General features: G+C 35.9%; 3 protein-coding genes across 3 annotated transcripts; all 3 read right to left on the reverse strand.

The window, feature by feature from the left end:
• Positions 1-623: 623 nt before the first annotated feature.
• On the reverse strand, positions 624-2,783 carry LOC108985986 (UDP-glycosyltransferase 86A1). Its single transcript, XM_018958480.2, has 2 exons — positions 2,127-2,783; positions 624-2,036 (listed from the first exon to the last, which is right to left on the reverse strand). Exons 1-2 carry the CDS (start codon positions 2,653-2,655, stop codon positions 1,078-1,080), a joined length of 1,488 nt encoding a protein of 495 aa, XP_018814025.1. The 5' UTR covers positions 2,656-2,783; the 3' UTR covers positions 624-1,077.
• Positions 2,784-3,828: 1,045 nt separating this feature from the next.
• Positions 3,829-4,338, reverse strand: LOC108985981 (uncharacterized mitochondrial protein AtMg00810-like). The gene has a single exon (XM_018958476.1). The coding sequence runs from the start codon at positions 4,336-4,338 to the stop codon at positions 3,829-3,831; it is 510 nt and encodes a 169-aa protein (XP_018814021.1).
• Positions 4,339-10,307: 5,969 nt separating this feature from the next.
• LOC108985985 (TSL-kinase interacting protein 1-like) lies at positions 10,308-17,391 on the reverse strand. The gene is made up of 14 exons (XM_035689323.1): positions 17,222-17,391; positions 15,374-15,608; positions 15,187-15,269; positions 15,052-15,099; positions 14,845-14,954; positions 14,470-14,554; positions 14,090-14,369; positions 13,637-13,747; positions 13,397-13,539; positions 13,032-13,270; positions 12,582-12,942; positions 11,299-11,718; positions 11,076-11,201; positions 10,308-10,841 (listed from the first exon to the last, which is right to left on the reverse strand). The coding sequence occupies exons 2-14, from the start codon at positions 15,498-15,500 to the stop codon at positions 10,671-10,673; spliced, it is 2,304 nt and encodes a 767-aa protein (XP_035545216.1). The 5' UTR covers positions 15,501-15,608; positions 17,222-17,391; the 3' UTR covers positions 10,308-10,670.
• Between the last annotated feature and the right edge of the window lie 1,038 nt (positions 17,392-18,429).

The following is an 18,429-nucleotide window of genomic DNA, read 5'->3' on the forward strand; positions in this document are numbered from 1 at the left end:
AAAATTACTTTAATGACATATATAATTTAGAGTCGGGCTATTTTGCCGTCCAGAGTAGGCCGCTCACTTTAATCGCTAGTTACTTTTGTAACTTTTTTTTTTTAAATTTTTTTATTCACATTTTTTTAATATTTTTAAAACATAAAAAATATATTAATATACTTAAAATCACTTTCTTAATTATTGAGTGAATTTTTTTTTTTCAAACGATCAAATAAAGCGATAAGAATTGGCAGAAGAAGTAATTTTTTCCTATAATTTATGATGAAAGAATATGAGTATGACGTGTCCATTCTATAGGATTGATTAATGATTACGCATAAGTTATGACGCAATACTATGAGTCTAAATTTAAATTTAAATTCAAATTCTGCAAAATGAAAAAGTTCCTGTAGTTTTTTCTTCTAACACTGTTCCTCAGAGGTCATCTCTATATTAATTAATTATACATGATTTACCCGGCTTAGCTAATAAATTGAGTGATTTTGGTTATGATCAGAAACAGATAGGGATGAAATTAAGCAATTAGAGACTCTTTCTTTCTTTTCTTTTTATTACTCAGAACAGGACAAAAAGCTGGCCGCCATCATCAACTTATCAGATAATAATTAGAAAATTGGCAATTAATGAAAAATCAACAAATAATAAATATATACACTCTCAAACGACAAGATCATGAAAAGATGAGAGAATGGCAACAAAATGACAGCAAACTCTGATGATGCAATTTTGACAGTTTCCACCATATGCATTAAAATATGGATGAGGACAACTCCACACATATGGCCCATTCAGCAGGAGTTAAATTCTATCACTTGACAGCTCCATTATTTGATAGAACTATCATGAAGATACAATGGCCAAGAAAATAGATGTGGATCAACATGTACATCATTATAATCTACTACATTAATTACCCGCCCTACGATTATGCACAGGAGAAATGCTAGCTACTGATCTTCATCTTGGAACACATAAAATCACTTTTCAACATGATATCAAGTACTGTTGTGATTGAAAATTGCATAATTCGAGATCAAGAGAACATTTGATCTTTAATGGTGAATATTGATTTCCTCATATTGGAATACCGTTTGTTTCCCATGTCACTACCCCAAGTTTCTCTCTAACTTTGAGCTTCACATCATCGATGAATTGGTTGAGATTTTTTTCTGAAGATCCATGGCCATGGGTACTGTTTAATGCATTATCTAGTATCTTTCTGAGCTCCTTTGTATTCATCCTCAATTCATCACCTGATTTTCCACCCATCACACGATTGATCTTTGCTGCAACTTCCTCCCTTGTGATTAACTTCTTGTCGCAAAGATTAAGCCCGATCCTCCAATCATCGACCACTAGTTTTCTGTTTGTGAATTGGTCTGTCAGCAGAGGGAAACACAGTAGTGGAACACCGCACCATATACTCTCTAATATCGAGTTCCATCCACAGTGAGTTAGGAACCCTCCAACCGTCGGATGCGAGATCACATCAATCTGACAGCACCAAGTGACGATCAAGCCTCTACCTTTGACGTCATCTTCAAACCCAACAGGCAAGAAATCAGGTTCATCAGAATTCACAACATCTGGACGAAGAACCCAAATAAAATTCACTCCACTTGATAAAAGCCCATATGCTATCTCCACAATATCATGTTTACTCACATGAGCATAGCTACCAAAAGAGATATACAAAACCGAACCATGTGGCTTGGTTTGAAGCCAGTGGGTGCAGTCCAACTCGGACCAAAGGCTAGTAGGTACAATGTTCTTGGTGATTAACCCAGCAGGGAAAAGTGGCCCGATTGCATATATTGGCTGCTTCTCTTGTAAGGCTGAGATTGTCTCGGACTCCAGCTCTTGGACAGTGTTGCAGACAATAAAGTCGGCTCTTTTTACATCCTGAAATGCCTTGTATATGATCCTGTGCACCACAGTCGATATGTCATCGGTAGCTTGAAGATAAGACATCAAGTCCTTTGGTTGGATGGCCCTCACACCAGGTATGTAATCTATGGTGTCCTCACGATTATCTATTTATTTGCAGAAAGTTTGGAAGAAATTAAGGAGACATGACAGCGAAAATGGCAAAAGAGAAAGATAGAGAGAGGTTACGCAAGTACCTTGAGAAGCAAAATGGCCATTTTTTCTAAGGAGGTCGAGGTGATAGTAGAGAGTGAAAACCAGAACTGGTTCGGTCCAGAAAGAAACGTTAACAAGGTTATACTTTTCGGCTATCATCGATGTCCACACGAAAAAAGTGTCTGCGATCAAGCAAGTGATGGGAGGGTCGGAGTGCTGTACCAGTTTTCCTACAATTTCATCGACGTGGGCAGACAAGACATGCAAAAGACCCTCCATGTACTGGTCGTGGTTGAGGGAGCGGTCGAACCCTATTGGGAAACCGTCGCTAACCGTCGTGTAACGTATATCTAGACCAGATTCACGTGCTCCGGCAAAGATGTTGTCTTTGGCGGCGATATGGGGTTGGGATTTGGTGACGTGGTGGTGGATGGAGAGGGTGTTGATGAAGGTGATGGTGAAGCCCTTAGATGCAAGTTTCATGGCTAGATGGACGAAGGGGATCACATGGCCCTGAAGAGGGTAGGCAAACATCACAGCATGAGGCTTCTGGTCGTGATTGTTCTCCATCTGGATGTGCAGTATGAGAGAGAGAGAGAGTAGCAAGAGCTGATTAAAATGATGGTTGGGTAGCTACTAGCTAGCATGATGAGGCAATGCTTATAAATCCAAAGTTTTGAAGGAAAAGTGAAAAAATATTACTAATTGTAGCTAAACAAGTAGTTTAAAGCTGAATATAACAAAACAAATTAAAGGTGTATGTGGGAAATTAAGACTTTCTCATTCATCGTATGATCAAGTCGTATATACGTACATACATGATGATGTCATGTCATGTCATGTATCTAATAGTTCTAAAAAATATTTGAATGTACCCCAAGTCAGTACCGATGATATTTCGGAAGAGGCTAGCTTAGCTATATGATCATACGTATAAAATGAATAAACGAAAGAATATCAGAATAGTTACAAGTTTTTTAATACACTTATATATGATATAATCACTTGTTCAAGTTTTGCATATTCATTTTGAGAAAAAATGGAGCTAATTATCGTTAAAAAAATGATTTTTTTTTTTTTAATGTAGGTCTTAGATTTATCTATTTTTTTTAAATGGAGTATTCGAAACTTGCACATTCTAAAACTATAAATATCGATTCTCTAATAATAAAACAGTTTTTTTTTTAATTTTTTTTTATTAAAAATGCAGAATATGACCCAAATTTTATTGAAAAACCTCACGAAGGCGGAGGAAAGTGTTGGGAGTATAGCATCTCAGATAAAAAACCAGAAAATATCATACGTATACTATCTGAAAATGAAAAATATTGAATGAATAAAGTATTTGATCATTTGTGTTTACAATTATTTATACTAAAAATAGAAAATAACTAACTAATGTATATTGTCTACTTTATCCTTCTAACTAATGTATATTATCTATTTTAGCCTTGGCCTTTCCTTCTTTGGATTTTAACTCCATGTTTTCTATCTGAGATACTATACCCAACAACCCCCCTCAAGATGATCGAACATAAATATTGAGAATGTTCATCTTGCATAGAGTGTGATGAAAAGGCAATGAACCCAGTGGCTTGGTGAGTATGTCTACCAACTGTAGTCGAGAGGGAATGTAAAATAGCTTGATAAGCTTCTCTTGCAATTTCTCTCGAACCAAATGACAGTAAATTTGTATATGCTTAGTTCTTTCATGCTGAACTGGGTTGGTGGCAATAGACATTGCTAATTTGCTATCTGTGTATGGAGCTGTCGGTTGTTGATTATTAATCTGCAAGTCCTGAAGGCATAGACCAACCATTGCACCTCAAATGTTGTAGCTGCAAGAGCTCGATACTCTGCTTTAGCAGAGGATCTACTAATTGTGACTTGCTTTTTGGACTTCCAAGAAATAAGGGAATTGCCCAAAAATATTGCAAAACTTGTTATGCTTCTCCTAGTGTCGAGGAAGACTACCCAGTCACTATCTGAGAAGGCTTTGAGTTGAAGTTCTGATGATGATGAGAAAAACAAACCCTGCCCTGGTGTAGCTTTCAAATATCTGAGGACCCTCATTACTGCTTTGTGATGGCTGACAGCTGGTTTAGCTAGAAACTGACTTAACACTTGGACATAATAGGCAAGATCTGGTCTGGTAATTGTCAAGTATAACAATCTACCAACCAGTCTCCTATATTCTGATGGATCTTCATAAAGCTCTAGCCCGTCAACAATGAGTTTGAGATTTGATTCCATTGGAAAAGCAGCAAGCTTTGAGCCTAGGTTACCAGTGTTTTATAATATGTCCAAGGCATATTTTAGTTGGCAAAGTGAAATGCCAGTTTTAGATCTTGCTATTTCTAGATCAAGAAAATATTTCAATGGTCCCAAATCTTTGATGGTAAATTGATCATGTAAGAACTTCTTCAAGAGCTGAATTTGTTGCAAATCCTCACTTACTAGTAGCACATCATCAACATAAACAAGCAATGGCATAAAAGAAGTTGCTGACTTTTTAATAAACAATGAGCAGTCAGATTTTCCTTGAGTGAAACCATAGGTGATAAGAGAGTTAGACAATTTCTCAAACCATTGTCTAGATGCATGTTTAAGGCCATAGAGACTTTTTAAAAGTCTACAAACTTTGTTGTTTTGATTAGGCAGTCCAGGAGGCAAGTCCATGTAAACATCTTCATGTAATTCATCATGTAAAAAAGTATTATTTACATCTAGTTGATGAATGTGCCAATTTTTAATTACAACAACAACAAGTAGAAGTCGAATGGAAGTAATCTTGGCAATAGGTGAGAAGATATAAAAAAAAATCTAACCCTTCTTGTTGAATGTAACATTTTGCCACTAATCTTGTTTTGTGTCTTTCTATGGTTCCATCATATTTGTATTTGATTCTGAATACCCATTTACAACCAATTGTCTGTTTATTTTTAGGTAAAGTTACAAGCTCCCATGTTTTATTTAACTCTAAAGCATGTAATTCATTTTTCATAGCTTGTTACCATTCTGGAAATTGGACAGCTTGTTTATATGTGTTGGGTTCAGATGAAGTTGTTATTGAGGCAAGAAAAGCTTTATGAGAAGATGATAATCTGCAGGCAAAAAGAAAAGGAGAAATATGATAGAAATTACTTTTAGTAGAACCATCATTAGAAGAAGTTGAATGGGCTGCATTTAAGGTAACTTGACTGCAATAGTAATCCTGCAGAAGAATAGATGGTTTTTGAATTCTAGTGGATTTTCTGAGTTGTGGTAGATTATTAGAAATGGTATTATTCTGAGACATATACACATCTTGGTCAGTGCATGAATGAAGGTTATCATCATGAGAAGTTGATGATATAGATTGATTAGGAAGAACAGTAGGATTGGTGGAAAAATAATGGTTGTTTTCTGATGGTGGGAATAAGAATGTATGACTTTGTGGATTAGAAGGTGTGTCTGTAAAAGGGAGAATATTTTCATGGAATGTGACATTTATGGAGATAAGCACTTTATTAGTGTTGAGATTCATGACTTTGTAACCCTTTACATCAGAGGGGTATCCAAGGAATAAGCATTTGATAGCTCTAGGATCAAATTTATGTCTATGATTTTGAAGTATAGAGGCAAAGCAAAGACAATCAAACACCTTTAAATGAGATAGTTTTGGTGTTTTGTTGAAAAACATTTCATAAAGGGTTTTATTATTAAGAAGAGGGGTAGGTATTCTGTTGATTATATGAGCTGCTGTGAGAACACAGTCACTCCAAAAAGACAATGGAATATTTGATTGAAACATTAGTGCTCTAGCTGTACTAAGTAAATGTTGATGCTTTCTTTCAACTATTCCATTTTGCTGTGGGGTTTCTACACAGTTTTTTTGATGTAAAATCCCATTTTTACTATAAAAATCTGTAAGAAAAAATTTAGGTCCATTATCTGACCTTATGGTTTTGACAGCAATATTAAATTGACTTTTTATCATTATACAAAAGGTTTTTAACAGAAATGGAACTTCAGATTTAGCTTTAAGCATGTAAACCCAAGTACATCGTGAGATATCATCAACAATTGTCAAGAAATATTGATAACCTGAATAAGAAATAGTAGCAAATGGACCCCATATGTCACAGTGCACCAAATCAAAAAATTTATTAGATTTTATATGTGATACAGGGAAAGGTAATCTTCTTTGCTTTGTCAAAGGACATATATCACATATATGTTGACAATCCATAGAGATAGAAGAATCTAAGTGTTTGAGGGAAGACAGTCTAGAAAGAGATACATGGCCTAATCTATAGTGCCATAGATCTAAGGGTTTTTGAGAAACAGCAGAAAATTGAACTGAATTGGATTTAGAAATTGTGCAGGAAGGTACAAAATGATATAATCATTGTTTCTCAAATGCAATCCCAATCATCTTGCTCTTTGATTGGTCCTGCAAAAGATAATGAGTTCCAAAGAAAGATTAGACTGTTGTGTTAGCTTAGAAACATATAAGAGATTAAAAGAGAATGAGGGTACACACAAGACATTATGCAGGAAAAGATTATTGGAAATGTAAATTGTACCAATGTGTGTGGCTGGTATAATCTGTCTATTAGGTAGGTTTATAGATATCTTAATTGGTTTAGGAGGAGAATAATAGAAATGTGGTGAACATTTCATGTGATCTGTTGCACCAGTATCTAATATCCAAGATTGATCTGGTATACTAGAAACAAAATTGCAGGAAAAACTACTAGAAAAATTACTAGAAAACTGGGCTGAAGTAACAAGGTTACTGGCTAAGGAATTCTAGATATTTGAAGAAGACTGAGAAGGTTGTGAAGAATTGGCAAGAGCTAGAAGCTTATTAAATTCTTCAAAGGTTAAACAAATCATGTGAGACTCGTCCTTATTTTGAACACAGACTTCATTGGTTGAAATGGCAGCATGAGCAGCAGAGTAGTTTCTCTTTTCTTTTGGTCCAGTTCAACCAGGAGGATATCCATGAAGTTGGAAGCACTTGTCAATAGTGTGTCCATTATACCTACAATGTGTACAATGGAGTGAAGACTTCTTGGCCTTTTATTTTGAAAACTTATATTGGTTTGATGCTGAAGTTTCAGTTGAGACTGAGTTGGTCAGTTGCCTTTGACTCTCTTCTTGAAGTAATAAAGAAAAAACCTTTGCCATAGTTGGTAATGGTATGGAAAGAAGCAATTGACTTCTTATAGATGCATAAGATTCATTTAAACCAATAAGGAATTTCAAAACATAATATGATTTCTGCCTTTGTAATAGAAAAGGAAAGATGTCACATGTGCAAGTTGACATTTGTCCACAAGTGCAAGTTGGGAAAGGACGAAAACTAACATATTCATCCCATAATGATTTGAAGATACTAAAATACTCAGTAATGGATGAAGAACCTTGGTTTATAGGACTCAAAGATTTTTCAAGATGGAAAACTCTAGGTCCATCACTTCTTAGGTACCGTGTCTTCAATTTATTCCAAAGATCAAGAGTTGAATTAACATACAACAAGCTATTTCGAATATCTTTAGAAATTGAGTTTATCAACCGAGAAAGTACTAAATTATTGGCCCTCATCCATGTTGTGTAAAGAACTGACTGAGAAATGTTTGGAGGTCGAATCGAGTCATCAATGAATGCTACTTTATTCTTGATAGATAAAGCAATGATGATCGAGTGGCTCCAAGCAACATAATTATCACCACTGAAAATCTCTAAGACAAGAAGGGTACCAGGGTTATCACTTGGATGCAAGTAATATGGACTTTATGAATTTTCTGATGGATTATTTTGTGGAATGGGAGGACTTTGGCAATTTGATGGATTAGGTTGTGGAATTGAGTTGACAGAGTCTGCAGAGCTGACAGATGCCATTTCAAGAAAAACAAGAAGAGCAGAAAATCGAAATAATCAACAGAAGAATGACTACAAAATAAAATCAATGTAGTGCAGAAAAACTTGAAGAAGTAACAAGAAAGAATTAATTTCCAGTAGAGAAGAAGAGTCGTGGAATTTTACTAATCTGATACCATGTCAAGAGTTTCATAAACTGGAAAATGGAAAGTATGAAGAATAGAAAATATCATATGTAGACTATTTGAAAATGAAAAATATTGAATGAATCAAGTATTTGATCATTTGTGTTTAAAATTATTTATACTAAAAATAGAAAATAACTAACTAATGTATATTGTCTACTTTATCCTTCTAACTAATGTATATTGTCTATTTTTAACTTTGGCCTTTCATTCTTTGGATTTTAACTCCATGTTTTCTATCTGAGATGCTATACTCCAACAGAGCCATCAATACAATCAAAAAGATACTCATACCCTTAGCACCTTTCTTCAGCAAAAAATCTACCACCATGTTAACTTTTCTATAAATATGATAAATTCGGACATTCTCTAATAATAAAATAGTTGTAAAATAGAAATTTTAATATCTCATGTTTATTGATTGGATCGAATGCATTTGGATGATGACAGATCATGATCATTAGGGAACGAATAGTTCATTTCGAGGGGCCATGATTGCATTGCATGTTGCCACTGCGGCTTGCACGACCACTAGACAGTCGAGATTCCAGCCATGGAAAAATTCCGGAGTTATTAGCAGTTCTGCTCCACAAATAAATAAATAAAAGATTTTTTTTTTGTTTTTTTTTTCTTTAGTAAATATGTGGTATAGGGCTTGAGTAAAATTTTCTTTAAAGCTGGAAACAACGCTTATCGAAACCAAACCAATGGTAGCAGCACATGAAGTGTTTTGATTAGAAACATGCCTAAAAAGCTTCAAAAACAGGTATTTTGAAAATGTTGAATTAACTGCATTTTATAATTTTGCATTAAATATTAAAATAATCAATTTACTTTGCCTATTATTATTATTATTATTATTATTATTATTATACTGTTAGTCAACTGTCGGATCAAATATTCTTAGATACAAATCACAAAAATCATTTTAGTCTTTAATTAAGTTCCTCTTATTGGTATCTTAAAAGGGTTCAATAATTACATGCTCGTGAATGATTGAGCCACAACTTCAAAGGGTTGCATGTCATCATCGTAGTAGCATTATTACCATCTCAAAGAATTCTCAAAAATTGATGTATAAATTTAGCACACACTCGCAAAGAATTTTTAGAGTATTGCTAGATAGAGTCATGGATTGTATAAACATCGTGCACTTCCTTAAGAAAAGAGTGGAATCTATTATTAAAAAAATTATTTTTTTAATGTGGATTCCTTATTTACTCACTTTCTTTTAAAGGAGTGCGCGGCACTTGCATATTCCATAACTGTAAATATCTTTTGGGTTGCTTTATTAGAAAAATGATATTTGCAGTTATGTGTTGCGCAAGCGCCGCACACTCTTTTAAAAAATTTTACCTATTTTCTCTATGGATCACGTCTTCTTTTCTTTTCTCTTTTCCATTTTGTATGCGTTGTGTTATTTATATTTGAAACAACAAAATTTGTAAAAGCCTAGTTGATAAAAGTGTTGATTTTTCTGAATTTCTTTTGGTCTTGAAATTAAAACCTCATTTTTCTTTCATTTCCTAAATCATGTGCACTTGCATGGTTATTGAAATTCACATTATTTATAATAATGATAATGGGAGAGTGATATATCAATTTGTCACCGATTGTAGCATGCATTAATGTCATCGACAATACATATGATGTCATAACAATAATGCTGATGAGTGTCACGTCTCCATCTTATATATAGCATTGTCAATCACAATGCACAATGAGATTCTAGTGACATTATCAATCACCATATGGTATTCATCTTTACATCTCCGAATTGAAACGACGATGCATCCTCATGCCCTTATAATAAATTCTAAGAAATGTTTTATCCTATTTGTCCACGTTGCTGAACGCCAAAACTTTTACAAGGTTTGTTGATCAAAGCTCCATTTTTTTAATTACTTACAAATCATTTGAATTCCAAATCAAGGAAATGTTAGTAAAGATTGGTGGGAAAATCAGTTAATTTGGTGGAAAATGAAAGGGCTATAAATAAAACTTTGGGGGAATGGAATGAGTCAAACAATTGCTTCTAACCATCATGATTTCAAAGGGGTAAAGGCTTCATAAATTTCAAGAGATTACCAGTGCATAGATGGGCATTCTGCCACATAAATTTGTTAAGAAATTTTTATTTTAGTAAATTAGTCAGACAAAAGAAAACAGTAATCAACAACAACATCAGTATATGTCAGATCAGATGATAATTTTTTTTCTCATCTGTTGGGATTGTACAGTTTCTGGCATCATCTATGAAATATGATTTACAGCCAAGGGAACTAAAAGATACAAGTTGGAATACAGAACTCTAACAAGTTAATTCCATGTCTATTTTTGTACAACTAGTGAGGAGTTTTTGATGGAGATACTTTACGCAGAATGCCGGATTATACTGGCCTGCACCGCTCGATTTCAGATGCAACTCTCATTTCAGGAAAACTGAAAATGATTATCCTCAGTATACCCCAGAAAAAAAAAGCTCAAATTCCGCCGCCAACTTTGAAATGAAAAGAACTTCTCGAGCCTCAACTACTGATGCTGGTTCTTCTTGTCCAATCCGAAAAATGAGCAATTTTGGAACGCATCCAGACTGCTGGCTATCAGACGGTTCAAACCGCCAAGGCTATCACTTAGAATTAAATCTTCACTATGGTATTTAGAAGACGGTTTATCCAAATCTAGCGGTCCTAAAGAATCAGGCTGCAATATAGAAGCAAAGATATAAAGTCAACTACCTGTAAAAAGGACCATGAAAGATGAAAAATGGCAGTACTTATGTCTATGATTCACAAATTTATTTCATTTAGTATTGAGAGCATGCTGAAACAGGGTAGTTATAGAGGTCGCTTTCAAGATGTGAACTGTCAGCTATTAAGCTCCAATGAGTTATTGGGCTTAAAAGTAAACGAACAAGTTTCTATAAAAGAAACGTACCCAGTATATATCTGCTAATGTGCTGAAATCCTTTGCTGAATTATCTACAATATGCGTACAAGACTGATGAGTTTCTTTGATGGGGTCTTCTGCAGGGCTTTCCACAGGTTCCTCCACTTCAGGTTCCTGCAGGAAAACCACTAGATATTACAACAATTTTCAATCTACCAGCAACTATTCCCAGGAAGATCACCTGATCATAGAATGACTACACAAATAATACCTCAAGCAAACAATCAGTACCCTCCAAGCTCGTTCTGGTAGTCTGCTTGCAGGAGCCTGGAGAAGAAACTCTGGATAAAATTGGATCCTCCCGACAAAAAACAGAGTTCTTTTTATAGGAGAAGGCATCACACGTTTCTTCTGCATCCCAGATGGAAGATGCATGGGATGGCAAAGTTGGTTGATATCCCATCTTGTCCTGATGCTTAGATATGTGAGCAGCAATAGCAGCATCAAAAGAGTCGCAACTGAATGGAACCTGCTGAAGACATTGGGAGCTTTCGGCAACAGGTGGGTCAATGCAATTAACATCAATATCATGAGAAACTCCTGAAAGTAGATCACCAATGCTTATGTTGGTAAGGGTATCAGCCCAGTCCCCAGCTGTCAATGCAGGCCCAGTACCAAATCTCAGGTCATCCTATACAATACAGAGAAAATTGTACTGTCCTTTAAGTGGTAACCATTGCGCAAATATGTTGAATACAAGCCATAATTAAGTTCTAGATTTCAATAATAGGAATTCATCAAAAAATAAAAAATAAAAAGATTTCAATAATAGGTGCTGTCCTTTACCCGCAAAACATTTTTTGTCATATAATTTCTTTCTACTCGCAAATAATTAATATATAAGTGGTAACCATTGTGCAAATACATCGGATTTCAAACAATTGTCTAAATCCACTTAATTAGCACCACTGCTCACCACATCACTTTTTCCTTCGCTTTTTGTTTTTTCACTTTAGGGGGAAGGGTCTGTCTTCAGGACTACACATGAAGTTGATTCTTAAATTTAGTTATAGTGACTTCCAAAACATAGTTTTGCATTCTATCATTCTCTTATTTTCTGCAAACAATATTTGTGTGTTTGATCATCCCTTTATTACATGTCTATTTCTATTCATATGATAACCATGGTCTCCCTAAGATAGAAAATTTTCAGCTCTATCCCTAATGGGTTAGGATAAAAACAAATCTTATCAAAACCCAACATCCGAAGTAAACATGATAAATTTAAAAATAAAGCCTGAACTTGTTGCTTTATCAGAAAACAGATTTTTCAGATAATTAACTTGTGAAGCAGGATTAATATCATCATGAAGGTATCTAGACCATATTTCTAAGTTTAAAATAAGGCTACGAGACTAAAATACTTTCCACATTATGCAGAGCTGAAAAGCCCTCATGAGTGCAGTAGTTTCGATTCCATAGCCACATGTGAGCTGATGGCACAGCAGGGTTCAATAGACAAATATAAGCATGGAAAAGGGGAAGGAAAATTACCACATCTTCAGATTGTCTCATGATAGTTCCATCACCAGCCTCCTTTCGGCACCATGATATATTTGCTGCAAGATCAGAGGACTCAACACAGTTATTGCTAGGAGCCAAGCAAGTCCACTTATTCATCTCACGGGACACATAAGTTGAGCTGGGAGGAAGAGCATGATTCTGATTCACAACAGCTGGTTGATCCTCATAGAGATCCAAAGTTCGATCAATAGTTGATGCCACGGAGATGGGTGCTGAATCTGTGACCTTTATATTGTCGTTGTTCATGATATGTTCTCCCGGAATGCAGCAGGATGCAGAATGTGCTTGCAATACAGCAGATCCAAGCTCTGTATCAGAAAACCAACCATACCTTCAAGGAGATTTTATCAGCCAGTTATGATACGCAAAGATGTAAACTGGAAGATATTGCATTTATTTAAAAAAAAAATAAGCAAGAACCTTAAACGGAAAAATGTAGGCCTTCCTAGCATTGCATATACATCTGCGGCACTAACAATAGAGTCCTGTGTCCACCTTGGACAATCCATCAGGTTTTCCCCTTGAACACTATAAGGGAAAAGCATTAACTCTCCAGAGGCAACACTCGAGTTTCCCCATTTGCGATTTAGATGTTCTAAAACTGATGATATCTTCTTCCGAGTACTCAGAGTGAGCTCTAGGTGTGGATTATGCTTATCCTGTCAACAGATGAAAACAGGAAACGCAATGAGTTTATTTGATGTACCAAAACTATTCAGCTGCTAGAGCCTCATAACACATCAACTCTACTTTTTTTTTTTTTTTGTCTTTTTTTGTTTGCTCACCATTTCCAGGGCCCTCCGAGTACCATCATCAATTGGAAACAACTGGAGCTTGAGTTTCATAGAAGTCAGAGTATTGTTCTCAACAAAAAGATTGTGAGAAAAAGTAGGCAAAGGAGGCAGAACTGTGCTGACAGGATTGGAGCCTGGAAATTATAGTGGAGACAAATCATGGCGTCAAAACCTTAATGTGTCTAGAATTAAATGAATTGAAAAGAACAATTAGGCACCCACATGGAATACCTGGGTCATTTTCAACCACTTTATCAGTAGCTGTCCGTTCCAAATGCTCAGCAGCATCAGCAACCAACGAGACCCCAGCAATTGCAGCCTTTTCCCATTTTTTATATGCAGCTGATGAGAAGACACCCGCTAATCATCCAGTAATGATGTCCAAGAGAATTTTATTGTTATAGCACTTTTTGAATGTGCAAATTATGGAAGGAAATCCCATTTTAATATACAAAAAGCAAGAATAATAAAAAGTAAGGAACACTATTGGGTGGAGCATCGGTACTAATGTGGGAAGAAATTCCATTGTACTGCTATCTCTACTTTTAAAGATCATCAAGCAACTAACTTCTTTTTTTTTATCGGTAATAACTATCAAGAGATATAAGAGCAATAAAGAGATCATCAACTCTACCTCCTAAATTACATTCCAAATGTTTGGAAGGGGAGCGGGGAGGGAATCACCTGGTTTCCGCCGTTGCCTTCCTGGTTTCATAGTAGTAGTATCTCCTTTGTTATTAGTGCGGTTAACACCTACATTGATATTGCGCTTCAATGATGTTTTTCCAGAACCTAATTTTTGAATGTTTTGACTATCCACGAGAACAAGTTTAACCATGCGAGCATCTTGTGCCGATGCTCTACTCTGATTTGGTACAGTGCTTGGAGCAGCAGGTGGACAGTTCTCCCCCTGGGAAGGTCGCTTCTTTATGTTCTTCCTCCGATCTTTCAAGAGTTGGTGCTCCTTCAGGGGAAAGATAGTCAGTCAGCTGAGCCCATGCAGAAAATATCGACTTTATGTATAGGAAAGCATTCCAGGATTAAAAGTAGATAAGTTGACTAACCAAGGCTTCTATAAATATCTTCAATCTTCGGGGCTTCAAGTGAAGCTTTGAGGCTTTGCAACTATACTTTTCCAATAAGGACCACCTGTAACAAAAGTCTCACAATTTAAGAATATAAACAGATCTCTGATCATGACAGACAAAATTTTCAAGAAATAGAAATTAAAACGTTTTTTAGCCTATGCACATTATGGAGTAACTAGCATTACCATAACAAAAATTAAGACAAGACCATAAAGAAAACAAATGATGTTGCAGGACCTAATATATTTAAGTCCCTAATGTATCCAGCACATGGTAAAAGCAAAGCAAGTCCCATTCATTTTGATGCAATAAGAGCTATTGAATGAATGTAATGGATGTAGTTCATATTACCATCGAAGCATCGCAGCATTAGTATCTTTAGAGTTCTTGGCATCAAGACACAGCTCTGGGCCGAGCAATTTATTCATACGTCTCACAAGTCGGTAGTAATAGTGTCTAACCTGAATATTACACCAAAGAATTATCGACAAGATAACATAGCCAAGACTCACAAAGCATGAAAAAAGAATGATCAGAAGAAAATCTAAAGGCAAATACCTGATCTTTGTTTTTACTTTGGACACGATGTGTGATTTTCTCAAAATTCTGCAAGGAAAGTGTCATGTAGTGTAGTTAGAAAATATGGCAATGTAATCAAGTCAAATGTCAAAATACACATGGGCAATAACATGCCTTGCCAACTTGTCGTAATGCAGTGAAGAAACTTTCCTCCTCTTGACGTGTCCAAGCAGCCCATTGCCGTGTTGGTCTTTTTGCTGCATTGGATATTATACAAGTAAAGCTGAGATTTTCTAACTGTGTAGCTATCACATTCTCTAAAGCACCAATCATAGTAAAAAATATGCAAAAACTAACATACCAGGGTTCTTTGTTGAGACATGATTTGCAGTGGATGGGGTCACATTAGGATCTCTGTCCTGAACAGATATATTCTCTGGATGAAGGTGGGACTCAGAGTGCAAAGTGACCTGTAACTCTGTCTGCATGTTATAGACATTACATGAACACTATATGCTCATGCTTTTCAGCTTCAAAATACTTGAGTGATGATTTATTTTGAGCTCCAACTTCGTCTAAAGTCCAAATGCAGCAACCTTGCAGCACAGAGGGGTTTACAGCTTAGAGTCCAAAAACTATTGAGTTTAAGAGAGAGCAAGCCACAAAATTATTAGACTTACAAAAAACATTGTTAGCAGACATAAATGTTCACCCGCAACAAAGGATGCGGATTCACACCCCGGAAAGACCCCATTCCTCTCCTCATGGGATAAAATAAAGGGAGATATAAAATAAGAATCTCACAATTAAATGGGAGCAAGAATTTCCATGAAATCTCAAAATACATAAATGTAACTTATAGACATTAAACACATGATCTGACCAGTTCAACTACCCGAATAATCAAATCATATTCAAAGAAAGCAATCATGGTATATTGGTTTAAAGGTAAGTGAAGTATTGTAAAGGAAATCGAAGGAGTCTCGAGTGTAGAAAGAAGTCTAAACTGGTGATGACATAAAATTTAACACATTTTTTTGAAAGTAAAAGAGAAAATTTAAAATATCCAAAGCTATCTAGGAAAGGAACAGGAAGAGCTACATAAAAGTGTCCCTTTCCCTCAAACTGCTCCATTTTACTTGCTGTGTGCCCGTCTGTAAAAGTTAGCACATTAACAACAACTACAAATGCCAATTAATCACTCTGCTGGTAAAAATACTTTTTTCGATAGGTAATCAAGAAGTTTTATACATAAAAGGAGGCAAGGCCCAAGTACACAGAAGGTATACATGAGAAGTACCTAACTAGGGTTTACAACCGAAAGTAGAAAATCATGTACATTTAGCCCATTAAAAACAATGGCCCCTGCCCATAAGAACAATATTTTAAAAAAGAAAACTTTAAGCTCATCCATTGTTCTCTCGCAGTCCTTGAAGAAAAATATAAAAACCAAGATTGACTCCTAATTGCTGTCTGAAGGGCCCTGTCATTGAAAATATGAACTATCTAATCTTCAAACTTTATCACTAAGAACCATTACAAATAAAAAACTCATTCCAAAGAGTATAGTGCAGACAGTTCGATCCTAGGTATCCCCCAATTTTTTTTATAAGTATCCCCCAATGTAATTAACAACATTATCATTTGTCGTATCTAAAGAAAATAATTATATTCTTCCGATGAATAAGGGTATTGATTCAATCTGCAAATATATGAATTCAACTGTTCCAAATAAACCATCAAGAAAGATGCAAGAATTTCAAGTTTCATACAAGAATTTTCATAAAAGGAACCCAATTGAACAGTCACACAACACTAGTCATGGTAACAAAACATAATTAATCAACCAAACAAAAATCAATGGTCTTAACTCCGTTGGATAACTGAGAAAATATTCGAAACTAAAAACACATTATCATTATGACCCTTCAATAATTCCTTATATCAGATCCAAATAAAAAATTTGAACTCATGTGTGCCTGACACAACCACATAGCTAAGTTAGCATGAATCGTTTTGATCAAAGACGATAATAGCAACAGGGAAAAAAACAAAAGAAAAAAGAAAACCTCGTTTCCTTAATCTTTTCCACGATTTTCTCAGCGGCCAAGAAAATTTTAGGGTTTCGAATTATACAGCTGACTTCAATACGAGCTCTCAACTACTTGAAAAAAAAAAACGAATCTAAAAATCTTCGTATTCAAAATACCTGAGATAGAAAATACGACGGACCGAAGAAATCCTAGAGCCAAACGCGCGAGCTTCAGGTATCAAATAAAACAATGGAAATCGGAGAGAATCTTCCGACAGACGTCTCCATTTACAGAGGTAGAGAGACTACGAATTTCACTTCGGAACCCAAATAAAATTAAACAAAGTAAAATAAAATAAGTAAAATTGTAACTTTATTAGTTAACTCTTTTAAAAAAACTATAAAAATCCTGTTTTTGGCTAAACTTTCGATGATAAAAAAAGGTAGGGGTGGGCGGCGGGACCAGCCCACAACCGGGCGCCCCCTACTTGGGTGGCCATGTGCCCTCGACCGTCAGATGCAGGGTGTGAGCCTCGCTCAAAACTGAGCATAGACGTGGAGACAGGGCCAAGGTTGGCCCAGGCCTGTCCACATTAGCCCCATTCGTTCGTTTAATATATATCTCAAAATAAATTATTTCTTTTAGTAAAATAATGTTATTTTGAGAGAAATCTCCAAAACGGCGTCATTTTGATATAGGATTCTGAACAAAAATCCCCTTTAACCCTTCCTCAGTCCCTCGACTTCAAGTCTCTCTCTCTCTCTCTCTCTCTCTCTGGTTTTATGGCGTCATTGTCGTCGTCATCCCCAGCCGATTGTCGTCACCGTCGCGGTTGCTCTCTCCCTCTCTCCGTCGACCCCAGCCGATATCTCTCTCTGTGGTTGGTTTTTGTTCATTTGTTCCAAACCCTTCGTCCTTTCGATTTCTCCCTTTTTTCCTCTAATGTCGTCGTTTGTGTTAGAGCTCAGGCCTCGAAATGGCCATGTCTATTGGTTTTCATACCAAGATTTACTTTTGCTTCTCTCTTGCCCAGTATCGAACCCTAGCACTGAAGTGCCTCCTTACTGTCAATCTCGATTTCCAGACAGCCTTTTCCGGCAAATGTGTTATTCACCTTATATGTCCCATTCAGTTGTCCATTGGAGTGTGTGCTCATTTCATTGTTTGCTGCTAGGGTTTCTTTTTAGTTTATGAAAATGATTTATTTTTTGTTGCACACCGTACCGTCTGTGAGATATGATCCAGTGCCACGTGAGATGCCTCACTCAAGGAGTGACTGTAGATTGGACCCAAGGCAGGCTGTAAGGGCGTGCGTGCCTTGACCTGATAGTCTATCTCTGTCATTCTACGATGAGAAGACCGATACCAAATGGCTCTTTTTCAA

Source organism: Juglans regia, chromosome 4, assembly GCF_001411555.2.
Source record: "Juglans regia cultivar Chandler chromosome 4, Walnut 2.0, whole genome shotgun sequence".
In the NCBI taxonomy this organism is placed as follows: domain Eukaryota; kingdom Viridiplantae; phylum Streptophyta; class Magnoliopsida; order Fagales; family Juglandaceae; genus Juglans; species Juglans regia.

Excerpts from the sequence above, each read along its gene's own strand:
- LOC108985986 (XM_018958480.2), bottom strand. The coding sequence starts at position 2,655 with ATGGAGAACAATCACGACCAGAAGCCTCATGCTGTGATGTTTGCCTAC. Across the intron at positions 2,037-2,126 it reads TGGCCATTTTGCTTCTCAAG|ATAATCGTGAGGACACCATA; the intron begins GTACTTGCGTAA and ends GCAAATAAATAG.
- LOC108985981 (XM_018958476.1), bottom strand. The coding sequence starts at position 4,338 with ATGGAATCAAATCTCAAACTCATTGTTGACGGGCTAGAGCTTTATGAA.
- LOC108985985 (XM_035689323.1), bottom strand. The coding sequence starts at position 15,500 with ATGCAGACAGAGTTACAGGTCACTTTGCACTCTGAGTCCCACCTTCAT. Across the intron at positions 13,271-13,396 it reads CTCGGAGGGCCCTGGAAATG|GATAAGCATAATCCACACCT; the intron begins GTGAGCAAACAA and ends ATCTGTTGACAG. Across the intron at positions 12,943-13,031 it reads CCTACATTTTTCCGTTTAAG|GTATGGTTGGTTTTCTGATA; the intron begins GTTCTTGCTTAT and ends ATCTCCTTGAAG.